General features: G+C 36.2%; 1 protein-coding gene across 1 annotated transcript in view; it reads right to left on the reverse strand.

Annotated features, from left to right (window-relative positions):
* Window positions 1–3,013: 3,013 nt before the first annotated feature.
* Window positions 3,014–20,815, reverse strand: part of LOC148960391 (piezo-type mechanosensitive ion channel component 1-like) — a 37,985-nt gene continuing 20,183 nt past the window's right edge. The window contains exons 26-44 of the mRNA XM_089116160.1: window positions 20,492–20,562; window positions 19,689–19,928; window positions 18,438–18,892; window positions 17,483–17,992; window positions 16,827–16,905; window positions 16,267–16,328; window positions 15,377–15,441; window positions 14,796–14,946; window positions 14,134–14,175; window positions 13,842–13,900; window positions 13,175–13,282; window positions 12,803–12,961; window positions 10,634–10,781; window positions 9,865–10,050; window positions 7,318–7,434; window positions 6,352–6,521; window positions 5,807–5,941; window positions 4,983–5,249; window positions 3,014–4,247 (exon numbers count right to left, since the gene is read on the reverse strand). Of these exons, the coding sequence (XP_088972286.1) occupies window positions 3,995–4,247; window positions 4,983–5,249; window positions 5,807–5,941; window positions 6,352–6,521; window positions 7,318–7,434; window positions 9,865–10,050; window positions 10,634–10,781; window positions 12,803–12,961; window positions 13,175–13,282; window positions 13,842–13,900; window positions 14,134–14,175; window positions 14,796–14,946; window positions 15,377–15,441; window positions 16,267–16,328; window positions 16,827–16,905; window positions 17,483–17,992; window positions 18,438–18,892; window positions 19,689–19,928; window positions 20,492–20,562 (3,277 nt within the window). The 3' untranslated portion in view covers window positions 3,014–3,994. The remainder of the gene's footprint in view (window positions 4,248–4,982; window positions 5,250–5,806; window positions 5,942–6,351; window positions 6,522–7,317; window positions 7,435–9,864; window positions 10,051–10,633; window positions 10,782–12,802; window positions 12,962–13,174; window positions 13,283–13,841; window positions 13,901–14,133; window positions 14,176–14,795; window positions 14,947–15,376; window positions 15,442–16,266; window positions 16,329–16,826; window positions 16,906–17,482; window positions 17,993–18,437; window positions 18,893–19,688; window positions 19,929–20,491; window positions 20,563–20,815) is intronic.

Genomic DNA, 20,815 nt, shown 5'->3' on the forward strand with positions numbered 1-20,815 from the left:
TTGACAAAACATACTTTGAAACATATTTTTGCAAGTGAATGGGAAACAGTAAATTGTCAGTTTCGACAAATCTCTAAACAGGGAGGGGACTAGCTAAACCTCGCTGAAAAAACTTTTTCTAAGTATAGGATTTGAAAGGTCTTGATGAGCAATGATAACATTGTAAGCATGGCTGCAATTAAACATTACATGACAAAAACAGCATCTGCATCTAAAGTAGACACAAGCTCAATCTGCTAGCCACCCTTCTGATGACGTAAGTAAATTAGTTAATCGCTACACGGCATCGAAAAATCGAACAACACACTTTTAATTCAAATCTATATGGCTTTCAATGCGCACAACATTATCAAATGCTGGGGCATATCTCGCATCTTCATCGTCGTGGTACGTAATAAGATTCGATAAGCTTCATTCACTATTACTACTCTTTCAATTCAGCTTGTTTACAAATTTAATAATTGTATCAGACTCAAATGCAGAAGGGCTTGATCTGCGCGTTACTATCATATTATAAAGTCTGTCTGAGATCAACATTGAATATCTGGAAGCCTCGACTTTGCCTGCAACGACAGAGAATTGAATACTTATAAACTGGCAAACAAAATGCCGTAGAGTGGAAAAGCGGTCCACTTAGTGACATGTTGGCAAGGATGTATTCTGTCTCCACTTCTGTTCACAATTTGCTCTGAAGTCATTTGTAGGAAGAATTAAGATTTCTGGTAGTTGCCAACTAAAACCACAAAGAGCTGAAGGAGAAATTAGCTTGAAAGTACAGAATGGTTGTTTTATCAAAGGAAACAACTACATTGACTTCATCCAGAGCGCAGTTTGAGCCAAAACATCTTGAAGGAAAACATAGGGAACTTGAAACTGAGGCGTTCATGAACCAACAAGCAGAAAGATTTGTAGGGGACTGTTGAAACGAAATCAAATATTTTGGTCATGATTATTTTTAAAGAAATGTTTTCAGAAGAATGTTCATAAGCATATCAACTTTTGGCATATAATGTAAATGAGGCAAACGATCATTTGCTTCCCTGCTTTGATTATACTACGCTTTTGGTCTGGCTCTAAGATGAATCCCGTTTCCAGCGACATAAAGGGCTAACTCTCTGTTGCAAGCTACCCCCTTCATAATAGCTTCTAAGCTATGTATATAATCAAATCTGAAATTTTTGATAAACTAACGCAGGAAATTTACTTTTTTCAGTACACATTCTTACTCAAACAGCAATTGTGTCTTTTGCAGCACAATCCATTTAATTACTTATGTTCATATTTTCTGACATAATCATCCCAAGAAGAATTTCCATGCTGTAATCAGAATTAGATTTAATCGTCTTATGTCTTTTCAAGAGCCAGTATTTAAAGATATCAATTTGCGAAATTGAACATCTTCAGCAATTCGTCTTTCAATTGACTTGATGTGGGCGAATTAAGTTAGTTTCCTTACCAAATCAAATAAGTGCTCAAGGAACACAGAACAGCACGCAGGGAAACAATGCGTCAATTTATGACACATTACAAAATTCAACTGTACAAACGAAGAAGCTTTTGAAATGTATTAATTTGATCAATATTTAATTTAAGAGTTTCGAAAGCTTCTCCAACAAAATGAACGACTTGTCAAAATCCAGTTACATTGTTTGCAGTGCAAGCATGCAGTTTACATAGGCGAACATATACGATTTGTCAATGAAATCTTCTCTGTATCCACGATGAAGCTGGGAAAAATGTTTTATCCTAGATTCTGCTATGAAAGTTTAAGCTTCAAAAGACAAAATACAATGGAAACTTTATCTGATACTTCGTAAAAACTCAAAACAAAAGGCTTTTGCATATAGTGAACACAGATTTTTTATAAACAAAGATGTTTCAGTGAGCAATTAAATTTTTCATAACGAGGTCAAAGCACGCCATGCATGAACCATCATATCGTACCTTCAATGCGAAAGTTTTTAATATCGGGTTTTTGATGTTGGAGTTATTAAATGGAATTGGAATTCCATTGTGAATGGAATTCTGAAAGGCAGAGTAAAACAAGTTAAATTTACTTCTCTCTTCATCTGAAAGTAGAAGCACTACAAGCAAGAAACTTTTCAAAAATTGGCAGCACTGTTTCGTTCACTTACCAACTGCCTACAAATTTTTGCTTTTCCCCATGCTCTGATTCACTGCTGCACTGTTTCAAAACGTAGGTCGAGCCACGCTTCAAACCAGACCTGGTAGCGTAAAAGCAATTTTCTTAACCATTCCGCTATCGACAGGATTGCAAGAATTCAGCATTTTAGAGCTTGTTAGGCCTTGCGAGAACTGCTTCTACTTTGGTAGACAGAATGCAAGCAAACATTGGCTTGTTAATACACATATTAAAGTGCTACTTACTTTTGTCATTTTCGAACAGACCCAATTTGTGCCTTGTATCTGCAGGCCTGCAATTTTTGAAAGACCGAATTCCATTCATAGGTCGATGTGCGTTGCCACACATTGACTCAAACAAGCTCATTAGGGTGTTTGAGAGGAAAATGAATGCTTTACAGTCGTGTGTTGAAGAGAAACTACTACTTGTTCGAGTGACTCAGCGCATTCCAATGCAATGTAGCTAAAGCCTTCGAATAGCAAAAGGAAAGTATTTATTCCCAAAAGGCTATGCCAATCTGCACGGGGAGAGAGGAGAAGAAAATGCTTTCGATTTCATGTCTCATAGGAGTATACACGATAACTGCCTTTCCCAAGATAATAGATTCTAACTTGACATTGTGCAAAGAGGGTTGCCATTATGCAACAACTTTTTGGAAGGACCCGGTTGTCCGTTTCTTCTGTTTTCTATTTTTCATTCATGACAGCTCAGCCTAACAAATAAACAAATTTAAAAGTTCTGATTCTAAAATTTTCACTGCCAACAATTTCATAATTCCAAGTGCTTCTCCTTGTTCAAACCCTTGAAAAAGGAAAAGTTAAGTTTCTACTATGTGGGACCATGATTCCGACATTAAAACACATTTAAAGATCAGCAGTAAAATATATTGATTAGAAATTTATATTCCACCGTAAATTTAAAATTAACAGATTCTTCACAATATCAAATATTCTAAAAAATATCATTTTAACACACACAGCATGAGAATTTTTTTCGATTAACAACAAAGATTTAACTATAGGTTCAACAAAGACTATCGATTAACTAATGTTTCAAATACAAATTTGTAATGGATTTAAATGCATACGACAAATTTTGCTGATATGAAAATCGAATGGTGGGATGCGAAAATCGAACTGATGTTACATAAATGCCAAAAGGACTTGTAAAGTTGTCTATCCATACAAATAGTTTATCTATTTAAAATTCCACAACTAGAATTGAAATTAAAACACAACCTTGCGAACTGATAACAACAACCAAATAAAGATGCATACATTAAACAACAAAGTTTTAGAAACAAGAAACATATAAGAACACAATAACAACAATTTTTTATCATATCAATTAAGAGTTCTACTTATGTATCTAATTTTGTACCATATCTTGCATAAATAGTCCCGTCCCACTTAAATTTCTAAATATCGCTAGAAATACAGTATTAAAACATTAATAAATTTTATATTAGAAAAATTACACATTTGAATCATGAACCACAGAGTACGGAAAAGTATTTCAGTGTTTAATATTTTTGATAAAAAAATATTTCAGATACTACATATATATGCAATAGTTGTGTCAAAAAATGCAAAGAAATGAAATTTTTGCAGTAAACATTAAATAAAACATAAATTAAGGATGCTGTCAGCAAAAAAGGAATTTGCGTTAATTTAATGATTCAAAATTGAATCACACAACAGTACAGAAAACTGATTGTCCTCACCTAGAAAATAATTGGGGGAGGGACGTGATTTTCCTTTGCTTTCGACAACCTGCCAAGAGAACCCCCACAATTTCTGTACTCTGGTTCGAAGATATTTGATCATGCATTTGAAAAAGGATAGAAATTTATCACAACCTTTTGTATTTTGTCCATTTAATCAAAGTCATTGGTGAGCGATATAAGAAAAGAAGCTTGGCAAAGAGATCTTCCTCCAGATTTAGTTCCTTGCTCTCTCGCACCATGTAAATCTCCAGGCAGAGTTTGAGAACTTTGTTGACATTAGGCATCTCGTCAAACATGATACGGTAAGAAACAGATGTGAAAAACAATCGTACAAATTTTCCAATCAACCAAACAAAACCAACGTATAAGCCAATAATCCTACAAGGAAAATTGCAAAATTAGGAACAGTTGATTTTTAGTTGAGGCTACTCGAATCAAAAGAAAATGGTAGTCTTATCATCTAGAGTCTGGGATTTACGAAATAAAAAATGGTTTAAAATTGGAAAATTTGTGTGAAGATGGGAAAAGAGGGTTCAAGATTATGCACAGAAATTGGAGACATTTTGTTCAGTGGTGCCGTAGTCCTGAATGCCATTTGCGAGGGAAATTCACTCTTGCAAATAATCTAGAAAATTTCAACCAAAACAAAAGGATTTCAAGAGACCCCCATGTGAAACAATAGAATCTCTGCCAAAGATGTACGAGAGATGGAGTGTTTTGCCCCCCCCCCCGCCCTAAAGTGCCCCCTTTCTGTAACAGCAATAGTTACTGAGAGAGTATTAAAGCCAAAGCTCATCAATCACTAATCATTAATCAATAATCACTAATCAGCTTATCTTATCGGTAACTGGTTTGCACTATAAGCAACAGGACCCAAAGAGCTTCCAATTAACATCTACAAAGGAGCCTTTTTGAGGCAGCACTTAGTCATGAAAGAGCATGGTATCAAAACGCAAATGCACGTATAATACAACATTGCTTTTCGAGATGACGTCATTTTGACTAATATCAGTTATGGTGGCACTCCAGTATCAGCTGTAGTAAAAAAAGACTTTGCATTAAAAAGAAAGCAACCTAAATCATATTCCAAGCTAAAAACTTCAAAACACCTACCCTTTGCTTGCAAAGAACGAAAGATGAAGTGGTGGCACCAGATCGTTGAAAGTTATAATTTCCAGACTGTCTTTTGACGGATAGACTGGACTTGTCTCCTGAATAATTTCCCACCATTCCACGAGGCTTGAATTGACCTGAGGCAAGGGGCCCTTGCGCAGCTTCAGAACACACTTGACGTAATGGCCTTGGCCTAGCTGCTCAACAGGCTTCGCAGGGCCACTGGCTGGCACTTGGATGAAGGTAGGAAACAGGTTCTTTATCACTCTGAAAACAAAAGACCCGTTGTTAAAGCGAGCGAATTTATATGTCTGGATATTCATTTTTAATTCTCAACTAAAAATACTTGAAAGACAGGCAAATATTCTAAGATAAACGAATTATAACTATGGCTCTGTTCTGGTAGTGAAACTTTTCTGATTGGATAACAAAGCTTAACTGCTTTGCTAGAGAATCACAGAGTATCAAAAATACCACGGTATATATCATAAAGATAAGAGACCGTACTGGGTTGTTTAAAAAAAGGGGGTTAGAAGGATATGATGTCAGTCTAGTTCTTTTGAGGTAAGCTAGGCGTGAATCTTAAGGCTATTACCTATTATAAGCCAACATGGCCACATTTGTGAGATAGATTTGCCTTATTGAGAAGGGGATGGCTTCTATACAGGTCTTTTAAAGTAGACCTCAGACCAGAGTAATCTTTGAAAAAGTTTGCCGAGTAAATTCCACGATTTCGCCATACCAAGATAGTTATAATATGGTGCTAAATTTATCATTCCTCAGCAAAAAATCTACTTGAATTCGCCTCAATGTGCATTACTCACAATTTTCCACCATCCTCATTACTTTGAAGAATATTTCGCAGTTCCCTTCGTATTCTGTCATAAGGCTTGAGCGGTATGACATGAGTTCCAGAAACTGTTTCTTGAACGAGCGCTGCTTGCGAGGTGTTTGGCTCTCTGCAAAATCAAAACATTCATTAAAGTTATCTTGAATTTCCTTCATCTTCAAACTGAAATAAATATCTATCCTAGGATTAACTGTTCTTCGGAAGAACTTTTTTCACCATAGTCTCAAATATTGCGAAATGAGATGCAAATGCTTGCGACGATGAGAATCGAAATGAACTGTAGAAGCGTTTTGCTTCTTGAGGTAGGCTGCAAGAAGAGGGATTGATGCGTGATTCTTTTCAGTCTCTTTTCTCGGTTCCAGTCCCTTCTCTAGGTTTTGGCGGGCCTAGGCAGAATCAAACAGGACATGCATACTGACGCCCAGGAAGACTTTTGCAAGGCCATTTAGGCCAAGTTTGTCACTTTCATTGCCAAGATTAAATGTTGGAAGTGCAAAGGTTCTAAAGCAAAAATCTCACCTGTTAAACTCGTACTTAAAACGAATATTAACACTTGCGTTCGACTGCAGCTCTTTGACTAAAAACTCTCGTGAGGGTGGACTTATCGCCCAGATAGAATTTGAATTACTCAGTATTTTTATCCGCACGATGTTGCCTTTCTTTCTATAATCATCAATGAACGCTTTGGCCTAAGAAGAAGGAAATTTGTTTTAAAAAAGGGCTGGTAAATAAGATGGGAGTACATCGGTATGAGATTCAATGCAACACCAACGACAAAATTGCAGTATTATCAACAAAATTGCAAAAGCGAAAATTCCCAATGTTAAAAAAAATTATAGATTTTCATACGATGACCGACTGGTGAAATGCAAATGGAATTCAAGTCTTTCAATTACACGTCCTTATACCTTAAACAGTATTTTCTCATTAAATATTTATAACATTCTTTCGAATATAACGTACTGCCGTGCCTGGTTCCAAAAAAATCTTCAGTCAACATCAATTGGAAAGAAAGGAGGAAACAATTTGCATAATATTCCTCTCTTGATCATGACCCCAAGGAGCTGCAAAAAGCACACTGAGGATAACCTATTTTAGTTACTTAAGCAGCTAGAAAATCGAGACATCTGTTTTCATGAATAGCTCCGTTTTTCTTAAAATGGTTTTAAAGTCAATTTTTTTCATAAGTTGTTAAAGTCTCTACAGTGTATGGTTCTCTACCCGCACACTGTCCAGTTAATGATGATTAGAGAACTTCTTCCCCTATGTACGGAAAATCAATCTTAAAACACTTTTGAAAGATTAGCTCTGCGTAATTTTGCACCTTGACCTTCCCGACTGAATGTATTCCGGAGGTTTCAGCACCGACACATAACCCGTCATATTCACCCTTTCATCTTTGATCAAAACTGTGATTTCAAAATACTAATAAACAAAAACCATATTTGTCAACAATACCAAGATAAAACATCGAAATGAACAAACCTTTTCTTTGGACCAGTACTTGCTCTTCTCAAGTTCAGTTGATGAACTTATTTCTTCAATATCTGCGTCTGTTAAACGATGCAGAAACTGTTGCTGGGCACTCATCTTAAACAAAGGCTGAAATCGAAAAAATATTAGATCATAAGTATGTAAGCCTATCTATTTTGTCTAAAGATCAAGCATAACGCTATATCATACAACGCCTTGTACAACCCCGTGAATTTCAACGCCCACACTGTGGCATATTCAGAACTTGTCAGGGCAGCATATTTAGGACTTGTGAGGTTTACACTGACAAATAGACTAAAAATGCTTCAAGTTAGCAGCAAAAGTTAAGAAAATAATCTTCGAGACAAAAATAAATATCTTGAAAGAAATTGTTAGCAGCTCAGGGTAGCAAACAGCACATTATGTAACAAAAAAAAGACTTTTTTACAGTTTAAAATTCAAAACAATCAGAACTGCAGCAACCTGTAACAGTAGAAAGCGTTATTCCTTCTGTACATCCCTAGTTTCAATCTTCAAAGTAGAAACATAGATCTAGCATTATCAGTTTAATGCGTAGACGAGTAGAAGTGGCTTAATGGAGGCAGCCGAGGCCCCTAGGAATATTTCAGTTTGGGGCCTCCCAGTTATAAGCATTAGAAAAACAATAGAGACAAAACATGAAATTGTAATCAACACATTTTCCCTTCATTTAGACTGATATATCACACAGGCTTATCACATCGAAAATGACTGCTTCAAAGTAAAATAACATTGAAAACATTCTTCTGGGGACCCTGAATGTATGGGATCCTAGGTTTTTGAACTAAAGGCAACTTTAGTCCGTTTGGTCACTGTCTAGCCCCTTGTATGAACTTGTTTATACAGGAGTTGGACTGCACGTTATAAAACCTCAAACCAGCTACGTTTCACAGATATATTAAGATAACCATGGCAATCATTTAAACACTATTATATAACGTTTTCTTGTCCAAGGTTAACACCGGCTAAAAAATTTCTTTTCACTGCGAAACGGATCTACTTATAAAATATTTGCTGATGAAGCTTTTCTTTTTAAGAATCGAAACAATTTGAAAATAAACAAACGGGAGTGGACGGACATTGTAGTGTATGCATAGCGATGGAAAGCGAGAAAAAATTATCCTGGTTGTTTTCTTACCAAACTAAATATCTTCAATACAAACAAAACTAGTGCTCACGAATAAAAACTCTATTCAAATTATATAAATGAAAAATTAAATGTTTAAAGAGGGTGTAAATAAAAAAAGATGAAATAAGAAATTTTGTATTAAAAACGGGTTCGAGTTTGCTCAAGTGGATTCCCACTGCAGATGGTTGATCGGAAAATATCTCATAAATTGACTGCTGGTTCCTGCTTTAGGCCAAAACGAATGAAGCTCGAAACACTGGAGTGAAATGATCTGGATAAAAATTTTTATAGATAAATATTTTTTGGGGTTGAAAAGCTCTATATATTCAAAGGAAGCAGATACTATTCATAAAATAAGGGTAAATCGTACCCATATATTTATGCGCAAAATCAAGAAAATACTATGTAAGTAGAAGGATCAAGTAAATCCAAGGGGGGGGGAGAAGGGTTCAGTCATTAGCAATCCCTGATCATCCTAAATTACGAGGTCTCTTTACCCATATTTAACTGATATGTTGGTTCCTATTTCAATATTTGGAATTTCTTGAAAGTGTTTCCCGATACCACATTTTGGGCAACCTATTGTGCGGTGGATGACAACCATTTGGAAAAATTCTGTTGCAAATCTGAAAAGTGCCTCGTCGTCAATTCTCAAACTCGTCGGCAAATAAAGGACGTATAACATTAGTATTTTGTTTGCCAGTGGAACCTGGACAACTCCTCTAAACAAAATACCTAGCGACTTCCCTGGTGCCATAGCTAAGGTCATTGAAAAACCAATGCACCTTCAGTCCTTGCAAGCTCCTCCCTAAGTATAACGTTGATATCACTGCTATAAAAAACGCACCCTTCAACTTTAAATAAAAGAAAGGGCAGTTGTTTTAGTATTTATCCACACTACCTCGCGTGTTCTTAGGCACGTGCCTCAACAGATCTTATAAGGGTTGCAGATAAATTGTTACATACTTAGGGACCGAAGGTATTGGAATGACTGCATCAAATTAGAGAATTTTGGAGCCGAACGTTCGACCCTTTTTGTAAGCAAAACGTTCCAAGGTCTTACCACCTAGATAGACCCATTGACTTTGCAGTATTTTGATCCTCAAATAAATTTTTCATAGACATTTAGAAACCATAAACTGAGCTTTGCTTACAACAAGACGTATACAGAAGCCTTTAAATGAAACGTTCACAAGTTGGAAGAGCAGAGTGCTGGAATAATTCTTGAATTTTATCTTCTTAAAAATATTAGCCCAAGCTTAATTGATATGTTGAAAATTTTCATATTATTATAAGAAGTTTTGATTTTGTAATAAGCTAATCATACGAGTCAACTGGAGTTTATAAAGAAAAAAGACTTTAAGAAAAAGTGAAAACAAATGATATGTTACCTGGTAGCCACCAACACTCAGTGTAAAGGTTGCATCTACAGGAATATTACTGATATAGGCTGAGTTGATGAAGGACATAAAGAGCAATGGGAACCAGATGACAACGATGAGTAAGAACACTAACAAGCCACCAAGGAGAATCTTGCTTGAGGCCCAGTACTTCATTCCACGTGGATGAGGCCAGGTCTGTTGCAATCAAAAAGGTGCAATAAAAACGGCTTGATAAGAAAAAATCTTTAACCTTCCATTGTCAGTTAAACGTTTAAATATCGGTATATCTATTAGGATGTCTGCCAAATTTTTTAAGATGTTTGCTAAATGTTCACAATCACAATTTAACATATATATTTTAACTTTTAATTTTTGGTTACGTCGCTTCAGTACCAGCCAGAATGAGCACCGAGATTCTGTTTGAAATTTCAATAAAAATTATGTGATGCATAATTTAATATAATTCAACATAGCATAATTTAATACATTATGGTGATATTGGGAATGAAACAACAGAAATTTTGATGAAAATACTCTTCAAATTACGTAAATGCAAGCCTTTTTGTTATAAATGAGTTCTTTCTGTTTGCTCACTAAAATTTACAGTTTAATCAACTGTATTAAGCGAATGTGACCTAAATTTAACATTTTAAGTGAGAAGACAATTAAATTATTGAATATATTTTGAAAGTCTGTGGTTGAAAAAGAAAAACTAACTGCTATAGGAGAAATTTTTTAGCCAGATTTTCTGTGGATATATTCCAGCAAATGAAATTACCTTCTCTGAATCTCTCCAGCATTTCAAAATATAAGTGTTGACATAAATATCCTCCATTTTGAGCCAATGACTGAGGCTTAGCGTTGTATCTGTGCACACCCAATCCAAAACACTTCGCAACTCGAGTAGAAATGGTATTGACTGGATTCTACAAAACACACGTGACGCAATAGCTTAGGACGGATAAAGCGAAGTTTATTTACATCTTCAAAGGTAGATAACTGTATACTGTGCTGGAGGCAAAGTAACAGAGAGTTTAAAAATTTCAACAGCTTTTTATGCACAATGTAAATTGAAGCTTGCAATTACTATAGAAAGCTATTTGAGGTGATACATTGGATCAACATCCAGTTTCAGTGGTCAATGAAAGTCAAGTCCCGCCGTATATGATCAGCTGAAAAGGTAGGCAGTGGTAACAGTTTTTGCTGTGTTTGGAGGTAAAAGATTGCAATTATTTTAATCAGAAATGCAACAACTTGTATTATTTGAGTTTGTATAATCTAAACAGGGCCTATCTTCTGATTAAGTAAAAAAGGGCAAAATGGACAGGGCGCGTGACTGCAGTGCTCAAGGCTTAGAAGGCCGTAATTAGCCGTAAAATAGCTGTATTTGTTTTTCTACCCTTCTACAAATAAATAAACGATGATCAATGATAGTAAGTTCAACACATGTTTCGAATGTTCAGCTCTAGCAGTCCTTGAGTATAAGGCAGAAACGTGCGGAGGATCAACGCAAGAAGATAAGAAACTGGGCCCTTTTCCTCATCTTGCAGTTCAACTCTGGAGCAGTGCCCTTTCTAGAAAGAAGTACAAAATTCATACGGGACTAACATTTACGTTACATTTACAAAATACGAGGGTCACTCCAAAATTATTGAGATATTCAGTAACCGCTTGAGATATCAGTTTGAAATTTTTTTGGTGGCTTGTACCATCTATTTCACCCATGTTTTGTAATTTTTGTTAATTTCAAGCGCGGGAAAAAAATAAAAAAGGGTTTTGAATTTCAGCACCTTAGATGTTCTTATTTGTTAAAAATGGAGCTTGAAAGACGTGATTTTCGCGCAATGATTTATTATGATTTTAAAAGGGGGCTGAAACAAGAAGAGTGCCTAGCTCAACTTCTGCAGACATTTGGAGATAATGCACCTTCAAGGGCAACAGTTTTTTGATGGTTTGCCGAATTTAAGAGAGGGAGGGAGAGCCTTAAAGATGAGACCCACCCAGGGAGGCCCCCAACTGCTGTTGTGCCAGAAACAGTTGCCGCTGTGGAGAAGATGCTAAGGCAAGATGGTCGGATGACTTATTCTATGATGCTGCAAGTTCGGAAAGTGGCTGCCCGCTGGGTGCCACATTGCTTGTCAGATGAGCAAAAAGAGCAGCGCGTCAATTGGTGCCAGTTTATGCTGCAAAAATTTAATGAAGGGGAGTCGAAACGGGTTTATGACATTGTGACAGGCGATGAAAGTTGGGTTTACCAATTTGACCCAGAGACAAAGCGCCAATCCTCAATTTGGATCTTTCCAGGTGAAAAACCGCCGCAAAAATTTCGGCGATCCAGAAGCGTCGGCAAAAGAATGGTTGCGTCATTTTTCTCAAAGACGGGTCATGTCGCAACCATTCAAGTTGAAAACCGTCGTACAGTGAACGTGGATTGGTATGTTAACCACTGCATACCACAGGTTCTAGAAATTTGGCGAAATAAACGTCCAAGGACCGGCTTAAGAGGTCTACTTTGGCACCATGACAACGCTTCCGCTCACACAGCTGCTTTGACCATCGACTTTCTGTCCGAAAATTCAGTTCAGTTGATGACCCACCCGCCTTATTCACCTGATTTGGCACCTTGTGACTTCTTTCTCTTTCCAGCGGTGAAAGAAAAAATTCGCGGAACCAAGTTTGATAGCGCTGATGATGCAGTTAGTGCCTTCAATGAGGCTGTTTCTGACCTGGCTGCAGAAAAATGGGCCCATTGTTTTGATATGTGGTTTTATCGTATGAGACTTTGTGTGGAAGCCAGTGGAGAGTATTTTGAGAAACTGTGAAAATTTGAACACGATGCCTCTTGCGGTTTTTGAATATCTCAATAATTTTGGAGTGACCCTCGTACTCGTACAGGTAATTTGTTTACAGTTTAAAAATTTGATTTTAGAACACAAATCGCACTCACCCTTGGAAAAGGACAACACTGGTCACCGTGTAGTTTTTGGTCAAGAAATTTCCAAGAATTCTAATAGGGTAGCCACACCTTACTTGGTATGCTGAAAGCCCGAAGTACATGCATTGGAAAACGTACATGAAAATGGCTGGAACATTGTCGATGAATTTTCTGTAAAAAAGAGCAGCGTTTAAAAAACATATAAAAATCTTAATGCTTAACTGAAATATATGAGTGAAATGGAAGCATTTTAGATGGAAACAGGAATAGACCACCGCTTGAAAATATTTGGAAACACATTAAAACAATCGTTGCTGAAAAGGAAAAATAAGTGAATTGAAATTACTATGAATTGAAACTGCAAGTATACAAAAAGAAACGTACTTTGTTGTGATTAGCGGAACAGCCAAAAACATGAATATGTGAAATGCGAAGACCAGAAATGCAAGGTAGAGGAGTTTGACGAAAACCAGCTTGCGAAGGTAAAGATACCTAGAAGAGGAAATAACTTTGTAAGTTTAAAACAAGGGGAAGCAACGAAATTACCCAGGGGTAGAGGGTCAATGTAGAAAAAGAATTCAAATATAGAAAAGGTAGAGCCATTATTTGCACATAATGAAACATATTATTTGCATTCAAAGTGGAATGTTTTATGACGAAATATGTTGTTGGACCATAGGATAAAGAATTTAGGACAAAAATATAATTTAGTATCAAAACAAAATCATCTCAATTATCAATCCACCTAGAATTGTGTATTCACAAAATAAAGCCAAGTATTTGTTTATATACTTCCATAATTAGAAATTAAAAAGCGTCAAAACAAAACAATGTTTGGAGGATTGTTGTCTTAAAAGAGATCATGATTGTGAAAGCTATTCAAAGAAATTCGGCAACTAAAGTAATATTTTCAATACAACAAATCTTTAAAAAACCTGCATTTAATGCTTTACAGACAATCAAGTTTCATATTTGATAGATTTGTGATGTGTTATTAAATAGCTTTTACTAGACGATCGATAAGAGTGAGTGGAGGGAAAAATTATCTTACCGATCCAAAAGTATGAGTAGGAACTGAGTTAGAAGCATGTACAAAAACGTCCTCGGAACCTTAGAAGCAAAAGCAATTCTTACTGTACATTCGAGAGAAGCTCAAATATAGAGCATAACAAAAAAGACGAAATAAAAAAACGCCTTAATCAAAACACTAGGACAAAAACATTCTTGAACAAAACGCAACCAAAAAACAATAGGGACAAAAGCTAAAAACCGATTTAAGATGAAAATTCAAGATACAAAAAAAGCTAAACAGAAAAGGTTTTACAGAAAAAAAAATTACTTACCACATTCTCTTCAATGATTTGAGCAAAATTTCGTTTGCTAGACTAAAAAGTAACAAAAAATAAGGATATAAAAGGAACATGTCATGTTGCCCGCAATTCAAAAATTGACATATTTCCAGTAATGATGTTTGCAGGTCAAAATATGGTACAAATGCAGTCTCCAACATAAAGATAGTCACTTCGTTTTTCCGTTCTAGGAAGATTCCTTTGATGTTTGCCAAAATACTAAACTCTTTCGGTTTATAAACAATACTTGATATTATCAAGCAAAGCAGGGCCGCAGCGGCTATGTAGCCTGGGGACCGCCCAATAATACACAAAGTAGAGGGTATGATTAGTCAAAAGCATCATGCCCATTTTGTAAGATGATATTGTGTATTGTTGTGATATCAATGCAAAATAAAACCACTTAAGACCAAGTCTGAAAAAAACATTTTCTGGAGAATTTTCTAAAGAAATAATTTACTGCTATTCTGCGAATTTTCCATAGAATAGCAACAGAAAATATTTTTTGATAACATGAATAGACATTTTCTGTAAAAACGAAGAGACAAAAACTTGCTGAGACTAAAAATACCAATATCTCAATGAGTAAGTTTATTATTGACAAAAACCCAACAGCTCTTCCCGACATAGAAACATAAAAAAATTCATATGGCTACCTCTGGGGACGAAAATGCGGACCAACTGAAAGCGATGATCAGAAAGACGATGAACTGGCAACCAAACATCCATGCGTAGACATCGACGGCGCCTGTTCCGACTCTTGGGTCCAACATTCTTTCGATGAATCTTCTGATGTTTTCAAGTACGCTAAAGACAACATATTATACGTAATCGCAGTGCACATAGAAAAACTAAAGACTATAATGGGTACCCAGGGGAACAGAAAATACAAAAATATAGTTAACAGTAGGCAGTATGCAAGGGGAAAAGGATAATATTGATATGGAATTTAAGTAGAAACTTGGAAGAGGGGGTGAAGGAAAAGTGTTGTAATAAAAAGAGTGGAGTCAAAAGGGTCACCAATGCTTCACACTCCCAATGACCCTGAAAACGCGGGCCTTGGGGCAAATTTGAAACAATGCATCAGAATCCCAGATACAACAATAAAACCAAAAGAAACCGTGATTGACTCGAACAGCTTCGATTTTGTAGCGAAGGCATGAAAAGTAAAAAGCCGCGAGAACAGCTACTGGGAAATATGTTTTACAGCAATAAAAATGGTCATTTGATTATATACCTCTTTCGGTTGCGTTCTGAACTTCTTGTGCTTTCTGACGATTGGATTTCAGAGGTGTCCTGTCCCTTTGAATCAAAATAGAAATCTAGTAGAGGACATGGTGTAGTGAAATGAAGAAATAATTATTGTAAAAATTTCAGAAGCTTTTGTAAGATAAATATTGTACTTTTATGAATTGCAATATAGTTGTGCGTAATATTGAATTGTATCTTAGATCTTTGAATTGCTTCCTTTTCCACGAATGTGGCATTAATGGAATCAAACAAAGAAATTCGGGAAAAATATGAATTTGGCAGCTATAACCCATGAAAAGGGACAGCTTTAAGGAAAACCGGGTTGAGCTTCTTAAAAAGCTCTGGTTCCTTAGATGCAGAAAATTTAGCCAACAATAACATGAGATTTGCAATTCTGGGCCTCTAGCGCCAGTGGTGTAGTGCGATCAGAATAACAAGGGGGGCTCTTGCACAAAATGTTGCAAAAAACAATAGCAAAAGTAGAAATTTGCCAATTATTGGCATTAACAAGAAAGGCTCAGCCCCCTGAGCCCCCCTAGCTCTACACTCCTGCCTAACCTCAATTCTAGTTTATTCTATCGATTTTTAGTCGTTAATAAGAAGCTTAGTGCTACTTATTTGATCAGCCTCTTAGGATTTGATTGAGAGATTGACCTCTTACATGCAAATTACCCACTGAGCGAAAAATCAACCTGGGTTGAACATGCGTGCTGAAATTTCGCCATAGAATTCAACTTTGAAATTAAGATGATACCATCAAAACTCAAACTGAGTTAAGTTCCATTGTATAGAGAATACTTTAGTGTTTATATTTCTGGCTATATGTCATTTGTGATATCAATTTGCAAATAAATATTACAAAAAAATTGATCTTACCTGTCTAAAATCTCTTTCAGATATGAAGTTGTCCTCCGCGATTGGCTCTAGTGTCTGTGTGTCTAAGATAATAAAAAATACACAAATCAATTGAATAACTTGTCTGGTTCAGAAATTCACCTGTATCAAAACTCACGGTGAAAAAAATCGAACAATGTTTTCGAATAATATCACTGAAATGAAGTAAAAACGGGCCTGAAGCGAAAAGTACTTTCAAGATTAGGGTTTACAATTCTCCAAAGAAAAGGAAAATACTCATAATATATATCTTGAACTTTTTTAAAGCGATTTTAAAATGTTTTAAAAAAGCGATTACACACAAGGAAGGGTGTGCGAATCCAAATTCTCTTTCACTTGATCTCATGCCATCTTTAGATCAACACATATTTAGATAAACAAATGCCCTAGTCTACGTATTATCCAGTACGGTTTAATATAAGGCTATGATGTTTGTTGTCAACGTCCCTTCCTTTGTCATTTGGCCACAAAGGCCAACCAGGATAGTTAATCAATGATACGGTTGATGGATGGATATGATCATCAGTTCAAACTTCCATTACCATCAAATGTAGGCGTGTTATGTTGCTGTAATCCATCTTCTTCTTCGTTCCACGATTTCTCACGCCACAAACCATGTGCCTGTTATGAAGTGGTAAAAATTATTATAGCCAACAAAATTTAAGAGTTCGAGAAACAACAAAGTTCGCTTGCAAGCCTTTATGTAACTACATTTCTACTTGTGGGTCAAAAAAGATAAGAAGCATTAGCTGCAAGTTATTGTCAAATTTTGGAAAAATTCCATTGATTATTTTATTGTCAATTGAGCTTATCTAAGAGGAGAGGAGGAACGTTACCAAAAAGTGCTTAAATTAACGGTACAGAAATAAAACTGCTGAAAAAATCTACTTTCAGTGTCAAAATGGGAATGTTACAGAGTGAAAAAATGAGAATTTCAAATAAAACTTCTTCAAATTAAGAAATAGGCTCAAATACAGTTACAACTGTTCAAGTTGAAATTTCTTTGATCAAGACGTTTGAGTGAATTGTACTGATTGCAGACTTTCTAATTTTTTCAACGAATGTGACTTAAGAATGCAACATAATACGAAAACCGTTGGCCTGTCTTCTTGGCTTGCAAAGCTTATCAAATCTAGACTGCATGCAATACTGTTCTAATACTCTAAACCAAATTGCAAGCATGCGCATTGAAACTAACCTTTAATGCAAATCTATGAAAGAACAATCCAAGCAGAAGCAACAAGTCACATATCGTTGAATTGGCACCCCGCTCTATACCGATAATCCGTGGTGGGCATAACGGATTGTTTCTTTCAGCTGGATGGTACTGGATATCTGAACAATCATTGAATCGAAAGAACTGGAACTGGAAAACATACTTCACAACGATCACAAGTTCCACGTATGTTATGATTGTGATCCAAAATTGTTTTGTTGGTCTTGGTATTGACAGCATTCCCCATAAAATAACAAAGAAAGGCAAAGGTATCGAAAGCATGGATGCATAGTACATATGATTGACAATCATCAATGCATAACAAAGAAGATCTGTGTTAGCAAGCAGGGCGTAGTAAAGAGCGACAGAAAACCGAACACCCAGCGAGTCTTGTTTCTGCCACCCGTCTTCTTGCTCTTCATCAAACGTAACGAACGACCAAGTGTCGCTATCTTCATCCTGATTCATGGAACTGCTACCCGCAGAACTCACCTGAAAAGCAATTGCAAATTGCCTGAAGCAAACGCCACTGTAGAAAAGTACATAACAGCGAAAAAAAATGCTATAAAAGATCGAATAAAATTCAAACCTTTTGATAAAATTTTAGAATAAAAAACTATTTGATTTTTTCGATATCTGATATCAGGCTTCATGAAAGTGTTTGGTAGTCATCAAGAGGATATAGTCAAACTTCAGAATATTTCCGAAAACATAGAAAACAAAAAAGGGTTATTGTTTGAAGCTTGAATTTCTTCCATTGTCAGTGGCCTTTCTCGCGATTTTCAATTGTATCATCACCGCGTTTTGGACTCTCTCTGCTAGAAAGACTGGTTTTCAAAATTGGTTGCAGTTTTAGGCTTCCCATCAAAATACTTGATAAAAAGGCGTATTTAAAAATTCGAGGATGAATCAGGAACTAACAAGACAGTAAAATTACCTTTGGCGATTTTGCAATCCTCTCCGGGTCTGTTGTAGAGCTCCCCTCCCCAAGCTCTTTAGAGTCACGCCGTTGATGGACAATCCTGATATTTTCCTTGTATTTAATCGTCCATTCTCTCTCAAGCTGTTCAGCTATGGCGCGATAATCAGCCGAAATTTCATTAAAATAATCAATCATATTATTAGCAATTTCTTCAAAGTATTCTTTGCAACTAACTCCGAACTCACGCATCGAGTCCATACAAGTTTTTTGTTTTTCTTCACTTTCATCAATAACATTAACTGCCTCTCCTATAGTCTGAGGTTCGTCTTCGTCCAAGTCTATGAGACTAACACTTGAGCCTATAGAAGATTCATTTTCTACTTTTGGCTTTCTTCGACGTCTCACCAACTGGGGCGAGTCCAGATTCGTAGACCTTGTGGAGGAAGCGGGTTCCACCACTATGGAGGAGCCTGGAAGCAGAGTAAAAAGAAAATAGATTGGGCAGACGCAAGATCACGAAGCCACGCCATTAACATTACATCATGGCTGAGTGAATAACGAAGGCGTTAAGCATATATCTAGTAGCGTTTTCAATGTTATTCATGATAATAACACTTTTTCACAATTGTGTTAAACAGCACTTTTGTAGCACGATCACAGTTTTGTTGCTAGAAAAGGGTCAACTTGCATTAATGACTTTTAGGTAACTTCGATTGCCCAAAAGAATACCTAAATACTAAAATATCATGTAAGATATTTAATCCAAATTTAGGCTTTCTATTATAAATTGTATTTTATATTTATTTCATAGCTGTGTGTATGTATTTTGTTTAAATAGTTGCCCTTGATTAGCTTTTAAGCTATATCTTTTTTCAAACTGCCAGCTTTAAATCAAAGAATCAATAATAATAATAATAGTTTGAGCAGCTAAAAATAGCTCTTTTCTCGTCATCACATGAAGCATATTCTAAATGTGCTTTAAAAAACCAGACAATGCAACTGCCATATATTACACTTAAAGGGTCGTCACTCATTGCCTCTGGATTTCTAATCCTGTTCAACTAACTTTGAATTTGAAAGATAACTTAAGGAGTTTTTAGGAAATTCTTCTGCAATAGACATAAAATATCAGCATTTCAACTGACTTAAAATACGTAATGAAACAAGTAAAAATCAACAACCAACGTTTTACACATCTACAACATTGCATATATCTACAAAACATGGCTTTAATGAATTTAGTGAATTTAGAGACTTCCTACTCACTAGTAGATGGTCTTGATTCGTCAGGCGGTGGCGGGGCAACAGGCGGTGGCGTGGCAACAGGCGGTGGCGTGGCAACAGGAGACAGCATTGCGACAGGACGTGGCGAGCAAGCAGAAGAAGGGCGCGATATGGAGGCTGGTGGGGACTCCCAAGGCGGAGGGCTCGCTGATTTGACATTTTCAGGTTCGTTTTGAGCGTCATCGTCACTTTCATACCAGTAATAATCGCCAGAGTAAATTGCTGGCAAAATAAATCAGCTTTGAAAATAACTATAAAATCAATTCGAAATATTTTTATCTCTCGAAATATCAATCTGACACTAAGCATACCATGTTTGAATCATCAACAGTGTCTACATACAATAAATTCAACAACAAATAAATTACATAAAACGGACACTAGAAAAGGCCATTAGCTGGTTTGTTTTTTCTAGGAGCCTTGAACGGCCTAGGGGAAAATTTTAAATAAAACACTTGAATAAATCTACACGACATGGATGGTATTGCAAGCGGGTTACCATGCTAGAAATTACACTACTACAAACTTAAACGAATGGATAGCAGTGCAATAAATGTGAAGGAATTGGCCTCTTTTAAAGGGATGGTTAAATCAATTTCAAGCCATCTACAAGACAACCAATGCTCACTTCTTTAACTACTGCTGTTCAAAATCAGAATTTCTAAGTCCCCTTTTGGTAGAAAACAAACAAGACTGGAAACAAGCCAGAAACCATCAAGAAATCATCAATTATTTCAATGCAGTGCAAACGAAACTTCCGTATCTAATTTTTTATCATAGAATACCTTCGTAATGAGAAAGAGGCTCCTTTTGATTGGGGTTCAATCTCTCCTGCTTCTGCTTCAATTTAGCCACGCTAAAAACACAAAGCAAAAATGTTATGATAAGCAACTTATTTCGTATAAAGAACTGAAGGGAGAAATATGTGCCAAAAAATGTCCGGATGGAGCAATACAACCGCGATGGTTTCAACACAGGGGGCGTTTTAAGGGTTATCTTTATAATATTGTTAGCATAAGCTGACAAGGCATATCTAAAGGAAGTAGAAATTACCACATCCAGAGATCTTCTGGAGAAGTTGTTCTCAAAAAACACTATGCGTGTAACAA

Source organism: Rhopilema esculentum, chromosome 4, assembly GCF_057945365.1.
Source record: "Rhopilema esculentum isolate cy_ngs chromosome 4, ASM5794536v1, whole genome shotgun sequence".
Lineage (NCBI taxonomy): Eukaryota > Metazoa > Cnidaria > Scyphozoa > Rhizostomeae > Rhizostomatidae > Rhopilema > Rhopilema esculentum.